Below are 18,409 nucleotides of genomic sequence, written 5' to 3' on the forward strand. Positions count from 1 at the left end.
ACACACACACACACACACACACACACACACACACCCCTTTTGCTCCATTTGTCTCTAGAGAATATTCATCAAAAGGGACATAGAGTGCTAAAGAAAATAAAAAGCCATTTTCAACTGATAAAAGAGCAAAAGTATTTTAAACAGGTGAATTAATTAAAATAGTAAGTACTTCAGATCAACCAGTATCTGAATTATTCTTTATTTTTATCTATGTAAAAATGAAAAACATCAGATTCCCCAAATCTTGACCATTGTGAACTGAATTAATTTATCTATATTCACATAGTATAGGTCAGTTTCAAAAGTAAATGTTATCTGGCAACCTGGCCTTACTTACAGGATACACGGAGTATTTTAATTAGTCTTGAATTTAATTTAACCTTTATTCAATTCAATTATCCATCTCATGGCCCACAAAACTTTCTAATTATCGCTAAGCCCATTATAAGCAACTTTTAAACTGCAATGTGGTCATTTTTTTTATTATACTGCCAAAGAAAAATAAGCATTACATATCCTAAACATTTCCACTGACTATATATCTGAAACTGTCAATTCAAAATGTTTTTAATTGGTTATGAAGGACAAACAGCCTTGTACTTTGAAAATTAATCGCCACATTATAAATCGTAACAATGTTTTCTCAATTTAATTTTTGCTCTTCAGACACAATCAGTTGTGACATAAATCTACCTCTTCTTCTCCATAGTCATCAAGAACAATTTCTCAGTCATCGACAACAATTTAATGTTCACCGTGACAAGTTTAACTACATGAAATTTTTCAACAACTCACTAAGAACCTTTAAGTATGCCCCTTAATGGACTATTCCCAAAGCACTGAGAAACCCAATTATCTCCATTCAGGAAGAATAATTTTGTGTGTGTGTGTGTGTGTGTGTGTGTGTGTGTGTGTGTGTGTGTGTGTGTGTGTGTGTGTGTGTGTGTGTGTGTGTCTGTGTGTGTCTGTGTGTGTCTGTGTGTCTGTGTGATACCCAGGCTGGACAAATCTCAGATGAGAGGCGCCTATCAAGTTCTACCTTGTGAAAATCCTGGGAAAGGAGAGGGAAAGGAGGAGTGTGAGGGTAGAAAGAGAGAGGATGGGGTGGTGAGCTGGGAGGGAGGGAAGGAAGAAGGAGGGAGAGAGGAGGAGAGCTTTATCTTTCACTATTGTGGTTCCTTCTGTCATCCTGGTTCCTACAATAATTTAAATTAATATATTTTAATTATAGTCCATATTTAAGGCTCACAAGTTAAAAACTGAATCACTCAAACTACTTTAAATATCCAAATGTCTATGAGTGCTGGGAAACAAAAAGGGTAAACTCCACTTCTTGTAAGACCACAGAAATATGTAAAGAGGTCTGAAATGATAGCAAAGTGTTGTAGCACATTTGCCTTGCACGTGGCCGACCCAGCACCCAGGTTCAATTCCTGGCATCCCATATGGTCCCTCAAGCCTGCAAGGAGCAATTTCTGAGTACAGAGCCAGAGTAACCCCTGAGAACCGCCAAATATGGCCAAAAAAGGAAAAGAAAAAAAGAAAGAAACAAAGGAACAAAGAAACAAAGAAAAAGAAATATATAAGGAGCCCTGTACCTTCAGTTGAAACAAATTTACCAGGTACTAAGTTTTCCTCAAAGCCATCAGAGAATTGTGAATCCAAAGAAACTTAAAAGAACTAAATTCCAAAGGAATTTCCTATATAAGCAATAGAGAGAAAACACTTCCTTGCTTTCATACACATGCTACCAAGAATAAAATATAGGTGAAAGACCAAGCCTGCTCAGATTAACTCCTCAAACTATTTCTTCATCTGAAAACAGAAACTAATAGCCCTATACATTTCCTCAGAGTAGGAAGGTCATTATGATTCAGTTAGACAACGGTCAGTGAACAGGTGAAGCTAAAGAAACCATAAAGTGGGTAGAGTGCTTACCTTGTACACAGTCAAACCTGGTTCAATTCCCGGCATCCAAGATGGTCCATGAGCACTGTCAGGAATAATTCCTGACTGAAGAGCAGGAGTACTTGCGTATCATCAGATGTGACCCAAACACAGCCCCACCAAAAGTAAAAAGTTAAAACCAAACAGATAAAGTAGTATTTTTAATGGCCTTTTTTTCTTGGCATTAAATAACCTTTAAGCCTTGGTTACAATGACTGATGAACAACTGCCCAATTGCCATCAACCTATATCCTAAGAATGACTGGATTCCTCCATTGTGTTTGTCTGCAGTTCCAGAAGTATGCTACTTTGTTTAAATAGCTTCAAAAGGAGACAAATGAGTCGGCACACCTACCTGGCAGTTCTACCTGCTCTGTGAATGTACGTATTGGCATCTTCTGGACAATCAAACTGAAGAACCCAATTCACAGCAGGGAAATCTGTTAAGAAGGAAGATCATGTATAAAATCGGCTTCAATAGGGATGGAGTGATAGCACAGTAGTAAGGCATTTGCCTTAAATGCAGCAGATCCAGGACTGACCTAGGTTCTATCCACAGCATCACATAGGGTTCCCTGAGCCTGCCAGGAGTGATTTCTGAGTGCAAGCTGGGAGTAACCCCTAGAGCTGCCGGGTGTGACCCAAAACAAAAAAACAAATACATTTTTTTTTAAATAGGGCCCGGAGAGATAGCACAACGGCTTTTGCCTTGCAAGCAGCCGATCCAGAACCAAAGGTGGTTGGTTCGAATCCCGGTGTCCCATATGCTCCCCATGCCTGCCAGGAGCTATTTCTGAGCAGACAGCCAGGAGTAACCCCTGAGCACCGCCGGGTGTGGCCCAAAAAAAAAATAAAGAAAGAAAAGGAAGGAAGGAAGGAAGGAAGGAAGGAAGGAAGGAAGGAAGGAAGGAAGGAAGGAAGGAAGGAAGGAAGGAAGGAAGGAAGGAAGGAAGGAAGGAAGGAAGGAAGGAAGGAAGGAAGGAAGGAAGGAAGGAAGGAAGGAAGGAAGGAAGGAAGGAAGGAAGGAAGGAAGGAAGGAAATGGGCTTCAAAATCTGTTCTGACACATTTCTTACTTTTACAATATTGCTTGCCAGGATTATCACAAAACTGATAGATATCATCTGGAACTCTATTTAAAAAAATGTAATTGCATGAACTAAAAAAATAACAAATACTGTTCTCTGACAAAGTGAACTAAAAATAATGGCAGTTTCTGAATGTCAAAAATGTTGAAGACATAACATTTTGTGTCAGATAGATAATGAAATGCCCCCATTTTAAGGGAAGACAAAATATATACATTACTTGGCTATATCTTTAATCCCATGGGAATAAATTCAGATCTCATAAGATTAAAACAAATGGAATAAAATGGAGATAAATCACTGCTAAAGTTGAGTAGTGTGTTCATCAGATTTGCTCAATTTGTCTATGCTTAAAATTTGTAAGAATTGTGGGGTCAGAGAGATAGTACAATTAGTAAGAAGAAAAAAAAACTTAATTTGCATAGGTTCAATCCCAAGCATCCCCTATGGTCCCCCAAGCATTGCCAAGAGTGGTTCCTGAGTGTAGAGCCATGAGTACCACTGAGCATCATCAGGTATGGCCCAAAAACCAAAAGCAAATAAATAAAGTTTGTAAAAATGAACACAATAAAATTAAGTGAACAAACTGAGTTATCAATTTATTCTCATCCTTTGTTTTACCTCTTAACCAATTTTCCCTATTACTTCTAGTCCCTGGCCCCCTCACACACAAAGCCATTAGTTTTATATATTCATATATCTCTATATACATAGTTATCAGTGTCTTTCTCAATTTGTAAATATAGTAAATATTTTCACTAAAATTTTGAATGACTGGAGGGTATCTTGCCTTGGAGAGACACCTGTAAGTTGGGAGTAATGATCCTTGCTATCTTCTTTTTGGCTTTAAATGAATGCTTTACCTTACACCCTCAAAAAATATTTTGAAATGGTTGGAGAAAAAGTGGATTTCACTAATTTTTCTTGTTAAATAAACCTAGAATATTTAACAAGTTCACAATTCTCAACAAAAACAAAAAGGTATTTTTATATCTTTAAATCTTCCTTTGATTTTGCAGATTCCCCAGGATATTTTTTTTTTTTTTTTTGGTTTATGGGTCACACTGGCAGCACTCTAGGGTTACTCCTGGCTCTAAGCTCAGAAATTGCTCCTGGCAAGCTCGGGAGACCATATGGAATGTTGGGGATTGAACCCGGGTCCATCCCAGGTCATCTGCATGCAAGGTAAACACCCTACCACTGTGCTATCTCTCTGGTCCCACTCCTCAGGATTCTACGCTATAATCATCAGAGGCATAAAATCAAGTGTTCACTGACCAGAGATAAGGATATTAATATTCTTATGTCTTGTTATAAGAAAAATAAAAAGCAATTACTTGAATCAAACTATCTGAATTCCCAAACCATACCCATTTCTAAGCAAAAAAGCATGTTTTAAGATTACAGACTATCTGCTCCAAAGAAATTTTCTTACCTAATCCCCTGGCTGCAATATCAGTAGCAAAAAGCACAGCAGCTCTCTTGCGGACAAATTCATTATAAACCTCCATTCTTCTCATCTGCTGCTGCCGACCGTACAGAGCTAGGATAGAAACACCAGGGCGGAGCCGGCAGAACACTCTGAACAGATACTGAACCTAGACAGAAATGAAAAACTGAGTTTGATCCTTCTGAACACTAAAAGTAAAGTAAACTGATGAGATTAACACCAGAAATATATTGAACGGTCTAATTTTTCAAAAAGTCCAATTGATCTAGAGAGGCACTAGAGAGATAATATAGATGTTAAGGCACTTGCCTTGCACACATATGGTCCCTAGAGCACTGCCAGGAGTAAGCCCTGAGCACTGATGGGTGTAAAACCAATAAATATATACCTAAAAATTAAAAATGCCAATACAGGGGTCGGAGACATAGCACAGTGGTAGGGCATTTGCCTTGCATGCAACCTACTCCGGATGATCAGTGATTCAAATCCCAGCATCCCATGCCTGCCAGGAGTGATTTTTGAGCACAGAGCCAGGAATAACACCTGAGCACTGGGTATGACCCAAAAATCAAAAAATAAAATAAAATGCCAATACACAGAAAGGGAAATGCAGTGTAATCTTAAAATATTTGTTCAAATATTTTTGAATGGGGGAAAATGTTCCCCTTAACAGATTTAACTTGATATCTAGCACATTTCCAAATTTAAGGAATTGCAAAGACTGTAATTTCTGGTCAGTTTCAAATATGCACATTTTCTCTTTTTTTAATAAAGGGACCGGAACACAGGATTTCTACATATAAAATAAGTGTTCTCCTGCTGAACAACATATCTAGCCCATTTTTAAAGTGGCCTTTGTGCAGAGTTGGAGTCCAACCCAGCAGTACTTAAAGGCTACTCCCAGCTCTGTGCTTGGGGCTAGCTCCTAGTAGTACTCAAGAGGCTGTGTGTTGCCAAGGAATGAACCCAGGGCACCCACACAAAAAGCGAGCTCTCAGCTATTGAACTACCTCTCAGCTCCCTATTAAACTGACATTTTAAAATATTTCTTAAAATATATCTAATATTTTAAATACAAAGGAAAATTATGCATATGAGAATTTTTAAAGAATAGATCAATTGGGCCTGGGGCAATAGCACAGCTATAGGGTATTTTGCCTTGCACGCAGCCAATACAGGACGGACCCCGGTTCGAATCGCATATGGTCCTCTGAGCGAAGAGCCAGGAGTAACCCCTGAGCACTGCCAGATATAATCAAAAAAGACAAAAAACAAAAAAAAACCTCTATGTGCAAGTGAGCAGGACCTCTAAATTTTGAGCTCTGACAAAAAAAGGTAAGTAAAGCAACTTCACTGAACAAAAAATTTACATGATTTCTTTTTCTTTTTCTCATCCCCACAGAATTTTATTTTAATAGTTTTACTTTCTAGTCTTTTTTTTTTTTTTTTTTTTTTTTGGTTTTTGGGTCACAGCTGGAAGCACTCAGGGGTTACTCCTGGTTCTACGCTCAGAAATCATTGCTCCTGGCAGGCTCAGGGAACCATATGGGATGCCAGGATTGGAACCACCATCCTTCTGCACACAAGGCAAACACCTTACCTCCATGCTATCTATCTGGCCCCACTTCTAAGTCTTTTATTGATCACTTTATCACAATTCAACCAAATTACAAATTGGTTTTTAACTTTTTATTGCCTATGGCAGTAAAGGCACATAAATTATATGCTCTGAATGAGTTATTATTACCATGACAGTATAGAACTGACCCAAAAGTGTTAGATTTTAATAAAAACTGTTAGACATAATGCATTTTATCATAAACATATCCCTAAATAAGCAAGTCTAAATGTAGCTTGCTATTTTTTTATTTCTCTTCAGTTTATGTTTTCCTAAATGAGAACTACTGATTGCTAGACTGAGAGAGAACACATCATTACTTGATTTTTAGTTTCTCTAAGGTGTTTAAAAGCTTTATACAAAAATAGAAAAATGAGACAGAAAGAAGTTTGACTATATACATTAGTAAGATAGTAAGTCAAAAACATATTTTTGTGTTCGCTTCAGGAGCACATATACTAAAATTGGAATGATACAGAGATTAGCATGGCCCCTGCGCAAGGATGACACGCAAATTCGTGAAGCGTTCCATATTTTTTTTTTTTTTTTTTTTGGTTTTTGGGCCACACCCGTTGACGCTCAGGGGTTACTCCTGGCTATGCGCTCAGAAGTTGCTCCTGGCTTGGGGGACCATATGGGACACCGGGGGATTGAACCGCGGTCCGTCCAAGGCTAGCGCAGGCAAGTCAGGCACCTTACCTCTTGCGCCACCACCCGGCCCCATATTTTTTCAATATAAAAGCCTGTGTTTCTCTTCAAAAAAAAAAAAAACATGATATTTTTTTAAAGTTTTGTTTATCTGCTAAAAACATTATCTCCCCTAAAATTTCTGAGGCTTTCAAGATATAACAATTGAACTTAGCCTCAAAGGATTCACAGGATTAAATATTCCCCACAAGGGGCCAGAGTAGTGGCGCAAGCAGTCAGGTGTTTGCCTTGCACGCACTGGCCTGGGATGGATCACAGTTGGATCCCCCAGCCAGGAGCAATTTCTGAGCACATAGCCAGGAGTAAACCGAGCATCACCAAGTGTAGCCCCAAAACAAAACAAAAAAATATTCACCCAGAATTAGAAGAACAGGAGAAATACTGAAGTAGACTCTAGAAATAAGCATGAATAAAAGACAGGAAGACATAGAAATAGACAGTGGGCAGGTGAATATTCTCAAGAGCTATCCTTACCAAATTACAAAGACCTCTCATAAGGTTGGCCCTTGAACTGTTCACCAACTGTGCCAAAGGCTACTAAGTACTGCACTAAATTCTAACAATCAAGCAGAAAGAACAGACCCATTTCTGTCTTATTGGGCCTGAAATTTCATGCACTGATTCCTTGAAAACAAAGACACTGAGGGCTGGAGAGATAGTACAGAAGGTAAGGTGCTTGCCTGCATGCAAGTAACCATGGTTTGATAGATGACACGCTATATGGTCCCTCAAGCACCACTAGGAGTGATCCCTAAGCAGAGCCAGAAGTAAACCCTGAGCACCAACAATGTGGTCCAAAGTCAAAAAAGTAGCAGATTGGGACAGAGGGTTTGCATGCAGTCAACACCAGTTTAACCCCAGTTCAGTTCCACATTATCCCCAGCACCACAGGGCTCCTTAGAAGGCCTATAAGAAACCAATAAAACCTAATTATTAGATTCTTAACGCTGCCTACACTTTTAGAATGTTTTAGAATAGGATTAAAAATAAAAACCCATTTACTCAACTAAAATTTGACATTTGTAAAAGGATAATTCAATATGAATAACTTAAGAAAAATAAGCACTTGGTACCTCTTTACAACTGGAGAAAAATACAATACTTTTCTTTTTCAGGTGGCTTCTCAAAAAGGAATATAACACACTTATTTTTTGCTGCAGTTCACAAACTATGTAGTTTTGCTCCAAAGTAGCAGGAGTACTTATGAAATAAAAGAAAAATAATGGTAAAATCAAGTTATGTTAACAACTTCAAAAATCAAAGCAAAAAGAAAAATCATTTGACAAAAGTAGACACTTCAAAGTTTTCAGATACATATTTATTCTCTATATGAATACACCTACTTGTAGAGCTTTCCACAAAATAAAAATATGTTATTATTCATAAAACAAATAGATTTATTCCATGTCTATTAAGTAGAATATACTTACAAAATAAACTATTGTACATTTACACAATTATTATGTAAGTATAAAAGGTAAAAAGAAAATACAAAATCCATCTCCATGCTCAAATAAGTGGGATCTCTAAGACAATATTAGAGTACTCTGTAGCATTTCTATAAATGTAATCTAGGGAGCAAATCTTTCAAAAAGATAATAGTTATAAACCAATTGCCCTTCATAAAGTGTAGGTGGTTTGGTGGGAGGATTTTTAGATAAATAGCAAATGTTGGGTTAAACTTTTCTTTAAGACTTCTTGGAGCCTTTATTTTCACTGTTGTAATTTCCTAAAGTTGTGAGGATATATGACTTACAGTTTTCTGCATTTGTCAGTTCAGATTATTTGTTTTCGAATTATTTTTTCTCACTGCATTATGCAGGACTAAAGTGCACTTAAGCAAGTGCATTAATATTGAACAAAGTATCTTTCTGTTTGAAATTTTCAAGCAATTATTTTGTCTAGATCTCATTAAAACTAGTAAGTAAGGTAAGTATTTGTGATAGTAAAATGTTTGATATATTATACTGTAATAGACTTCCTCTCTGACTCTGGCCAATCTGAGCAGGCTTTTTACAGTATAGATTCGGGTCCAGAACATTGTCTAATTTGCATGCATAAAAAGCCTGCTTGGATTGTCTAAGTTAGAGAGGCGGTCCGAGCAGCCTTGCAGTGATTGGTGCAGGATCGAGTTGAAAATTTCGTTTTGTGGCAATATTCAGACAATTTTCATTTAGTGGCATATTGAAACATTTTTCAGGATATACTCGGCGTATAAGACGACCCCCAATTTCAGTTGACTTTTTTTTGTTTCAAAAGTCGTCTTATATGCCGGAAAATACGATAATATATATACTTTTCATATCTATTTACTCATAAGATGCTTACTTCCTAGAAAATTTCTATTAATTTGAAATATCAAGTTCTCAAAAATACTGAATTTTGACGAAACCAAATATGTATTCAAATTGTTCATACCTGTATTTTGCTTTTTCATGAACCCAGACATATTCAGGGTTTTTCAAACTCAGTCGTGCCAGATCCTTTACAGATTTGGTTTGTGTGGCCGAGAAAAGCAAAGTCTGACGTTTCTTGGGAAGATTTTCAATAATAGCATTCATGGTGTCAGCAAAGCCCATATCCAAGATTCTATCTGCTTCATCAAGAACTAAAAAGGAAAAATCCAGTTGAATTACAATATTTAAAATATACACTGAGGGGCTGGAACAATAGTACAGTGGTAGGGCATTTGCCTTGCACTCGGCTGATCCAGGATGGACCTAGTTCGATCCCCGGTGTCCCATATGGTCCCCCTAGCCAGGAGGAATTTCTGAGTACATAGCCAGGACTAACTCCTGAGAATGGCCCAAAAACAAACAAACAAAAAAAGAAAAACTTGGTGAATTCAGATAGAGCCAAAAAAGTGTATAAAGAACCAATGTTGGGCCAAAATGATATCATGGAGGTAGGGTGTTTGCCTTGCATGCAGAAGGATAGTGGTTCAAATTCTGGCATCCTATATGGTCCCCCAAGCCTGCCAGGAGCGATTTCTGAGCGTAGAACCAGGAGTAAGCCCTGAGCGCTACTGGGTATGACCCAAAAACAAAAACAAATATAAAAGAAAAAAAAGAACCAATGTTAAGGAGCAGAGTGATAGCACAGCAGGTAGGGCATTAGCCTTGCATATAGCCAACTTCGGTTTGATCTCTAGCAGCCCATGTGGTCCCCGGAGCCTGCCAAGAGTAATTCCTGAAAGCCACAAGGTGTGGCAAAAAAAAGAACCAATGTTAGTTTCTTTTGTTTGTTTTTGGTTTGAGAGCCACATCAGGTGATGCTCAGGGGTTACTCCTGGCTATGTGCTCAGAAATCACCCCTGGCTTGGGGCTTATGGGACACCGGGGAATTGAACCTCGGTCCGTCCTAGGCTAGCGCAGGCAAAGCACTTTACCGCTTGCACCACCACTCCGTCCCTCAGTATTAGTTTCTTAAAGGTTTCATTGCTTTATGTTATACCTAGGGACATTTGCCCAAAGGCATAATAGGACTTTTCTATACTGGACTTATCACAAGACAAAGACTTATTCAAATCCAAATCCATTCTGATTATGCAGGACATCAGGTAACATCAAGTGGATGTAACTGAAAAGGCAATACTTGGTAGTGTTTGGGCAGATGGTTCTACCAATCAGACTGCCTGCTTCATATGCAAGTATACAGAGACCAGATGTTGAGAATCCAGTACCACATGGTTCCCCAAGCACCAAACCTGGAATTACCATCAGATGTGGTCCTAAATAACCCCATAAAATAATTTACAAAATAATAAATAAATAAAACTTGGGGTCAAATCCTGAGTGTCAAATTTACAAATAAGAGTACTCATATTTCTCTATTCTGATTTTAAAATAATTCTAGCTATTTTCTGGGTGTGAAACCCATGTCAAAAATTTATCACAGTTATTTCTCAGATTGTCTTTTATCACAATATTTATCAAAAATAAAATTTGTCATTAAAATTTATGAAGGCTTCCTTCTAAGTCAGATTTTCTTCATTAGAGGGCTGAAGTCAATTAGAAATTCTTGAGACTCACCCAACATTTGGAGATTGGTAGCATGAAAGCTTATAGTTTCATCCATGTGTTGAAGAAGTCGGCCCGGTGTGCAAACAAGTATATTTATGTTATTGATTCTCTCAGCTTCATGTTTCAAATCCTGAAAAACAGTTGTTTCCTTTGATTACACACACACACACACTCTCTCTCTCTCTCTCTCTCTCTCTCTCTCTCTCTCTCTCTCTCTCTCTCTCTCTCTCTCTCTCTCTCTCTCTCTCTCTCTCTCTCTCTCTCACGTATCACCAAACAGCCTGTATACCCAAACTCTATAAAAGTCATCTGCATGTGACATTTCATCACAACAATGAAGACACTCTAGAAATAAACACCATTTCTCTCTTTTATTTCTACAGTACTTCCAAATGTCTGGGCCAAATAAAAGTCCTTTATGAAGACCTAATAAGCACAGAACTGTAGACAGAGTTATAGTTCAAATGGCAACTGGTGCATGTGGGAGGCCCAGGTTCAGTTCTTGGGATTTTGTGGGTCTCCACAACCCTCCCTACTCAGCACAGTCAGGAGAAAACAAGCCAGAAATAGTTCCTGAGCATCTCTGGGTATGGCCTGATTATGGAAGGTGGGGAGAGTGGGGAGACACTCAAAATTTCTCCTGATTTTAATCATATACAGAATGTTTGCCCCCAGGAAAGACAGCCAATGAATACTCCAACTTCCAATTCCCTATAAGGTCTGCCAGTACTGCCGATATCCAATGAAGCCAGGAACATTGAGCAAGCTCTGACTCTGCTCATAGACCTTTCTGGACTTCATAAAAATAAGGGCTAAATGCTCTAGATTCTAGAAATTCTTGCTTTGAAAGAATCTACAAGATCTACAGACTGCTGTTCTGAAAGCTGCAGAACTATGTGAAGATTTGCGATACTATTTATCCTCACAGTTAGAAGAGACATACACTATATATTCTTCATGTACTACAAGCAGAAGTTGAGTAGGTTTGACTAAGATCTCAAATAAAGATTCTGTCTTCTACCTTCTTTCTTCTGTTACTAACTCACCTATGTTCACCTCTAATATACCAGTTCTATAGATACATACACTGAAAAGTACTCTTTGCCAGTATACATTAACAAATAGATTTACAGGTTGGTTAGAGTATATTAATCTCAGAGAAACCAACAGATCAAGTCAAATACCTGACAAAATGTACTTTCTGAAACTAAAATTTTAGGTTCTAGACAACAGTGACATACTAGGGTAACTGCCTCTCCATGAAGCCTTGTCTCAGAGATCATCTGTCTAGATGGAATCTCTATTTCATCCTTGTGAACTGTCACAAGGCTCCAACATAAGTTACAGAAGGAAAGTAGGATAAGGACAGAAGGACAAACCTTTCCGCCAATGATGAGACCCGCTGAAAAGTCATGATTCTTTCCTACTTTACGAAGAACCTCAAACGTCTGATAGGCCAGTTCTCTGGTAGGTGAGATTATCAGAATTCCCAGCCCATCTGTTGATGTCCATTGTAGACGGTACAAGGCTTCCAGCACCTCAGGAGAGACCACAGGTGAGGTTCAGTAAGTCCTCTGAGAAGACTGCTTTTTGATCTCAGTCTCAACTTTAACCCTCCAAGTTAAAGGCATCTTTCAAGCACAAGGAATGCCAGTCACAAGTTCTATCTAGTCAGACAAAATTGTGTGCTTTGTTTTTCCTTTTCCTTCCACCCAACAGAAGACACCCCCAAATCTCCAAATCATAAAGAAAAAGAAAAGGAGCCCAGCAATTCCTCTGATGCCAGAGTATCAGAGAACTAAATCAACAGAAGGACTCTGCAGCCTCCAAACTTTTAACATAAATCTCTGGAAAATATTTGTGACAATTTTCTAAATAAAAGTAACATTAAAATTAATTTTTATCTGCTGTTTTTATACAGTGACTAAATGTCCTAATTGCATAGATACATTATTTTTATCATTAGAATTTAAGAAAAAAGAGTTTTAAGTATTTTCAAATGAGTTTTTTTCTGAGCCAAATATCTTACAAGAGTTAAAAATTATGAAATCTTGGGCCCAGAGAAATAGCACAGCAGCGTTTGCCTTGCAAGCAGCCGATCCAGGACCAAAGGTGGTTGGTTCGAATCCCGGTGTCCCATATGGTCCCCCGTGCCTGCCAGGAGCTATTTCTGAGCAGACAGCCAGAAGTAACCCCTGAGCATCGCCGGGTATGGCCCAACAACCAAAAAAAAAAAAAATTATGAAATCTTGGGGCCAGAGAGATAGCATGGAGGTAAGGCGTTAAGATAGCATGGAGGTAAGACCTTCATGCAGAAGGTCATTGGTTGGAATCCCGGCATCCCATATGGTCCCCGGAGCCTGACAGGAGCGATTTCTGGGTGTGGAGCCAGGAGTAACCCTTGAGCACTGCCGGGTATGACCCAAAAAAAAATTATGAAATCTGAAAGCTGTAAAGATAGTATAGGAGTTAAGATGCCTGACATCTGTGTGGTTGATACACTGAGTTTGTTCTCCAGCAGCCCATGTGGTCCCCGGAGTCTGCCAGGGAACCTGCATCACACAGGGTTCCCCAATCATTGTCAGGAGTGATCATTGACAAGTGTGGCCCCAAAAGAGATAAAACCAAAAAAATAAATGAAATTTGAGCCAGAATTAGGGCTCAGCAGTAGAACCCATTCTTCATATATAGATTTGATCCTCCACATCCCAAAAGTAAACTATGAGACCAACTAAGATGTTGTTAATGCATATGACACTCTATCATTTTACTGCTATGAGGTATATCAATGCTCCAGAAAATTTTCAGCAAATAATTTAAACTCTTCAAATCGGCATTTTCATATTGAACCAATATAAATAACAAGTATAAATGCCCTTGGCAAGGATGAGTTTCTCCAGCATCCCCTTCGACTTTTACCACAAAGTAGAAACATTTGGATCTGAGCCCAAATAACATCCTACAATCCAGTAAGAATGCCCTGGCTGGTAAGAGCCTAATCCATTAATTCACTAAGTTGCTGAATGCCCACTGTGAGACAGGCAACAAGCTAGGGCCTAGGAAATATGGTAGAGAACAAGATAGATATGGTGCCTGATTCACAAAGCTGGTATTTTACCAAGGGAAATCTAACCAAAACAATTCTTTTCATAATTATCTCTAGGCACAGAATGCCTAAAAATCATGTGCTAGAGATTACCCACTATGCTACTTACTGGAACAAGGAAAGCCAGAGTCTTGCCAGATCCAGTCTTGGCAGCTCCCAGAACATCTTTACCTTGCAAAGCTAAACCAATGGTCTGCTTCTGTATTTCAGTTACCAACCGATACTGGGCTTCTTGAAGACCTGGTAATGTGTAAGGAAGAATAACACTTAAGAAAATACACAGATAACAGTACAAGAAGCTAAATTATAAAGACCCATGACCATGACCATCATTTCATATGTTCAAGTCCCAATCCTTAGTTCCTTCGAATGAGACTCTGGGACCCATAAATGGCTCAGAAGAAAAAGCATCTGCCTCACAACCAAGAGGTCAAGTGTCCAATTCCATTCTGACCACATGTGCCACAATTGCCCTGGCACCACAACTTGTGGGCAATACAGTATACAGTCACTAAGCACCAGCATAAAAGCACTATGATGACAACAGCCAGGTGTGGCCCAAAAATAAAATAGAACCCAAAAAAAGTAGCAAAGAAAGCCAACATCATAGCATTAAAGTAGTTAATGATACCCACCTTTCAATGTTTTTTTGGACAAAGGGAAATCTGAAAATCTTGTAATTTCATTTACATTTATCTGAGGGGGGAAAAAAGGAAAATTGTTAGGTAAGTCAAAATAACAATTCTCATTCATTTGGCTGAAAAGAAATCCTTTAATTTGAAGGTAGTTGATATGGGGGGTGGGGGTCACATCCAGCTAGGCTCGGGCTTACTCACTCTTGGCTCTGAGGTCAAGGATCACTCATGGTGAGCTCAGAGGACTATATGGAGCGCTGAGGGTTAGTCATGTGCAAGGCAAGGACCTTACATGCTATACTATGAAGCAGACATCATGAAGACATTTGTCATCTATGGAGTGCTTCCTAGTCCAATCTTCGTTCTACAGCACTGAATTCAATAATCACTTCTAATTGTAAAATAATAATATTCTTTTATATGTGTGCCTTGAAAACACTGTTAGGACACTACAAAGAACCTTCATTCATTACATACAGCCCTCAATTTCTCTCTCCCACCACCACCTTGAACAACTGTCACATCTAAAACTTTAATTAAATCAATCTTAGGAACAAGAAAATGTACTTTTAGTCCAGCCTTCAAGGACTATACATTTAAGAAATAAAGAACAAAACAGTACTAAAACCACAGACCATGATAAAAATAGGTATTTTTATTAGATTTTGGTTTTGGTCCAGATCTAGCAGTACTCAGGACCTATTCCTAATTCTGAGTTCAGGATTCACTCCTGGTAGGACACAGGAGACCATTTGGGCTGCTGGAGATCAAATCAGATGAGCTGTGTGCAAGGCAAACATCCTATCCACTGAACTATTTCTCCAGCACCTGGTGTAAAAGTTTTATTTCACACTTGAAGAACTGATGCTACCAAAGTAATTGTTGTTCCTTGGAAATGTCATAGAACAAATCAGTCAAAGTTTAACCATGGGGAAACCTGACAACTGCTTATTTGCGGGTACCCTACAGGAACATTATTCACAGTAACCAGAAGTGTCTCTGACATAGCTTGAAGTCACAATATCTAACATTTTGCCCTTTAACTTTACATTATCTAAATGTTCATTATCAATGTTTCTCATTAGCATAAACTCAATTTTCTGAATTTCATTTTGGAAGCACAGGAGAATAATTTTATTACAGATGCTGAAACCAGGAACTACTGCTCAGATCTGGGAATAAGATGCCAAATTATTCATGAATCACAAAAGGGAAAGTCACATTTATAAGGTTCATTTATTTAAATTACACTCCAGGCAATAAAGGGATGACAGCATGTATTTCATTTTACAGTCTACAATCATCTATTCCAAGATTCTTAATGTGGTCTAAGCAGGATTACTTTCTGATCTCCAATGCTGAAAACACAAATATTAAAACATTGTCTTAATCCCTACAAATCATCCCAGTTAACACTAGAGAGGAATAATCAATATTCTAGCATTAAAGGGAATAAAGTTTATTCCAATATGCTGCCCCCTTTGAGGAGCCTCAATTAGAAGGTATTTTTCCAACTTGAACATTAAAATTAGGTGGGTCTTCCTTGGCACCTATGGGAGTGCAGCTAAAGCACAATAAATGGAATGTTTAGGAGAGGAGCTAGATGAGCATCTCTTCAGTCCCTGTCAGAGAGCCAGGGAAGGTGGCACACTATGGTCCAGGGCCAATTTTAGTTTTCTGCCTGTTTTGGAAACAGAGCTTTCTATTCATTGATCTATTGTCTACACATGGTAGTTACAGAGACCATTTGCCAGGGTTCTTCCAGAACACATAATTCCCAAAGCACCACGAGGAGTGACCCCTGAGTACAGTGCCAGATGGAGTCCTCGAGCACAGCAGGGTGTAGGCCAAAAAAAATTTTTAAATCAATAGTGTATTACAGTACTATTAACTCTAGCAACTGGCCTCACTCAGAATCTTGAAATTGTCTAACATCAAAAAATAAATGAGAGGCCAGACTGATAGCACAGTAGGTAAGGAGTTTGCCTTAAACGCAGTCAACCAGGGTTCAGTCCTTGGCATGATAAGGTCCCCCAAGCCACCGCCAAGAAATGACCTCTCAGCTCAGAGCCAAGAGAAACTGCTGAGCACTATTTCTGTGGCCCAAAAAATGAAAAAAAATATAAACAAATGAAACACAAATCACAAGAAGGGGCTGCTCCTTCCTCTAATAAAATGAGAACTTCAAACATTGCGTCCCTCAACACAATCAAGGTACTTTTAGGAGGTGTGGCAAAAGACTTGCAATTTTTTGTTATTAGAAGTTTAATTTTGGGGCCGGAGCAATAACACAGCCATAGTGCATTTGCCTTGCACACGGACGAACCTGGGTTCAATTCCTGGCATCCCATACGGTCCCAAGCCAGGAGCGATTTCTGAGCACATAGCCAGGAGTAACCCCTGAATTGTCACCGGGTGTGGCTCAAAAACAAAAACAACAACAACAAAAAAGAAGTTTAATTTGTGCATATTATTTAACCCTGATGTGTATCTTCAAATTCCTTCATCTGGATACTAACCACCCTCTTACTCAAAATTAGGGGCTTTTCTAGAGGTTGAGATATGATTTGCAAATGTTTTATACATGTGAGGGTACCCAAAACCCAAAACAAACCGAGAGTGACCCCTTTTCTTTTCTTTTTTGGTTTTTAGGTCACACGCGGCAGCGCTCAGGGGTTACTCCTGGCTCTATGCTCAGAAATTGCTCCTGGCAGGCTCGGGGGACCATATGGGATGCCGGGATTCGAACCACTGGCCTTCTGCATGCAAGGCAAACGCTTTACCTCCATGCTATCTCTCCAAAGAGTGACCTCTTTTCTAGCCCAACTGTTGAGCAGGTTGAGAAAGCAAGATATAACAGGGAGAAAGAGGTTGCAATATGCATGCAAGTTGGCAAAAAAAAAAAAAAAAAAAAGTTCAAGGCAGAGAGACCAGAGAGATAGATTGATCCAGGGGGTTCGAACCTTGGCACCCCAGAAGGTCTCCCAAGCCCCTCTAAGGAGCGATCCCTCAGCCTAGATAGAGCCAGGAGTAAGCCCTGGGACACCACCAGGAATGGCCAAAATAAGCTAAATGAAAAGGGGTTTGACTCAAAAAGTAAAAACTATGGGGGGATCGCAAAGAACATAGAGCTGAGTTCCAATTGCCACCCTCTCTCTCTCCAAGGGTGCAAGCTGCAGAAGAGCGCCTCGTATTTCTTCCCTGTCAAAGGGGCCAATGCTGCAGATCAAGATCAAGTCCAGGACTCGGAGGAAATCACTGAGCTGGAGGAGAATCTAAAAGCAAGCACCAGGGGCCGGGGAGAGATAGCACGGAGATAGGGCGTTTGTCTTGCATGCAGAAGGTCGGTGGTTCGAATCCCGGCATCCCAGATGGTCCCCCGATCCTGCCTTATCTTTAGAACCCTAGTCGCGAACCCTAATCCGTCTCCATCCTCGGGGAATCGTTGCAGCAAGAAGCACGCAGAGGTGGCGAAGGAGAGCGGCGGGACAGGGAGGTCCACCTGTGGGGTCTCCACTCCCCTCTGCCCGCCGACCCCCCCCAATGCCAGGCCGCCCCCACGCGCGCCTCACCTTCTCGTAGTTCTGCACCAGGCGGCTGATGCCCTCGCGCTCCACCTGCCACTCGGGCTTCTTGAGCTGCTTCCTCAACTGTTTCTTTTGGCTCTGCCTGTGATGGTGCTTTTTCTTCCAGCGATTGAAGCTCCGCACCGGGTCGGAACGGTCCCCCGAACCCCGAAAGGTGGCCCCAGTTCTGCCCATCATAGCGGACCCCCACGCGCCTGACACTAGATGCCGCACGCAGGAGGCCACCGGGAAACGCGGAAGCAGCGTGGA

The 18,409-nt window shown here is 39.7% G+C and overlaps 1 protein-coding gene and 1 non-coding gene across 2 annotated transcripts in view; one reads left to right on the top strand and one right to left on the bottom strand.

Annotated features, from left to right (window-relative positions):
- Positions 1–18,391, bottom strand: part of DDX10 (DEAD-box helicase 10) — a 278,266-nt gene extending 259,875 nt beyond the window's left edge. The window contains exons 1-9 of the mRNA XM_049778642.1: positions 18,146–18,391; positions 14,574–14,634; positions 14,048–14,178; positions 12,212–12,370; positions 10,842–10,962; positions 9,229–9,418; positions 7,884–8,010; positions 4,470–4,632; positions 2,303–2,387 (exon numbers count right to left, since the gene is read on the bottom strand). Of these exons, the coding sequence (XP_049634599.1) occupies positions 2,303–2,387; positions 4,470–4,632; positions 7,884–8,010; positions 9,229–9,418; positions 10,842–10,962; positions 12,212–12,370; positions 14,048–14,178; positions 14,574–14,634; positions 18,146–18,337 (1,229 nt within the window). The 5' untranslated portion in view covers positions 18,338–18,391. The remainder of the gene's footprint in view (positions 1–2,302; positions 2,388–4,469; positions 4,633–7,883; positions 8,011–9,228; positions 9,419–10,841; positions 10,963–12,211; positions 12,371–14,047; positions 14,179–14,573; positions 14,635–18,145) is intronic.
- On the top strand, positions 6,537–6,640 carry LOC126017005 (U6 spliceosomal RNA). Its single transcript, XR_007498684.1, has one exon. It is a non-coding gene; the product is annotated as a U6 spliceosomal RNA (small nuclear RNA).
- Positions 18,392–18,409: the final 18 nt, after the last annotated feature.

This window comes from Suncus etruscus, chromosome 8 (assembly GCF_024139225.1).
Source record: "Suncus etruscus isolate mSunEtr1 chromosome 8, mSunEtr1.pri.cur, whole genome shotgun sequence".
NCBI classification, from domain to species: Eukaryota; Metazoa; Chordata; class Mammalia; order Eulipotyphla; family Soricidae; genus Suncus; species Suncus etruscus.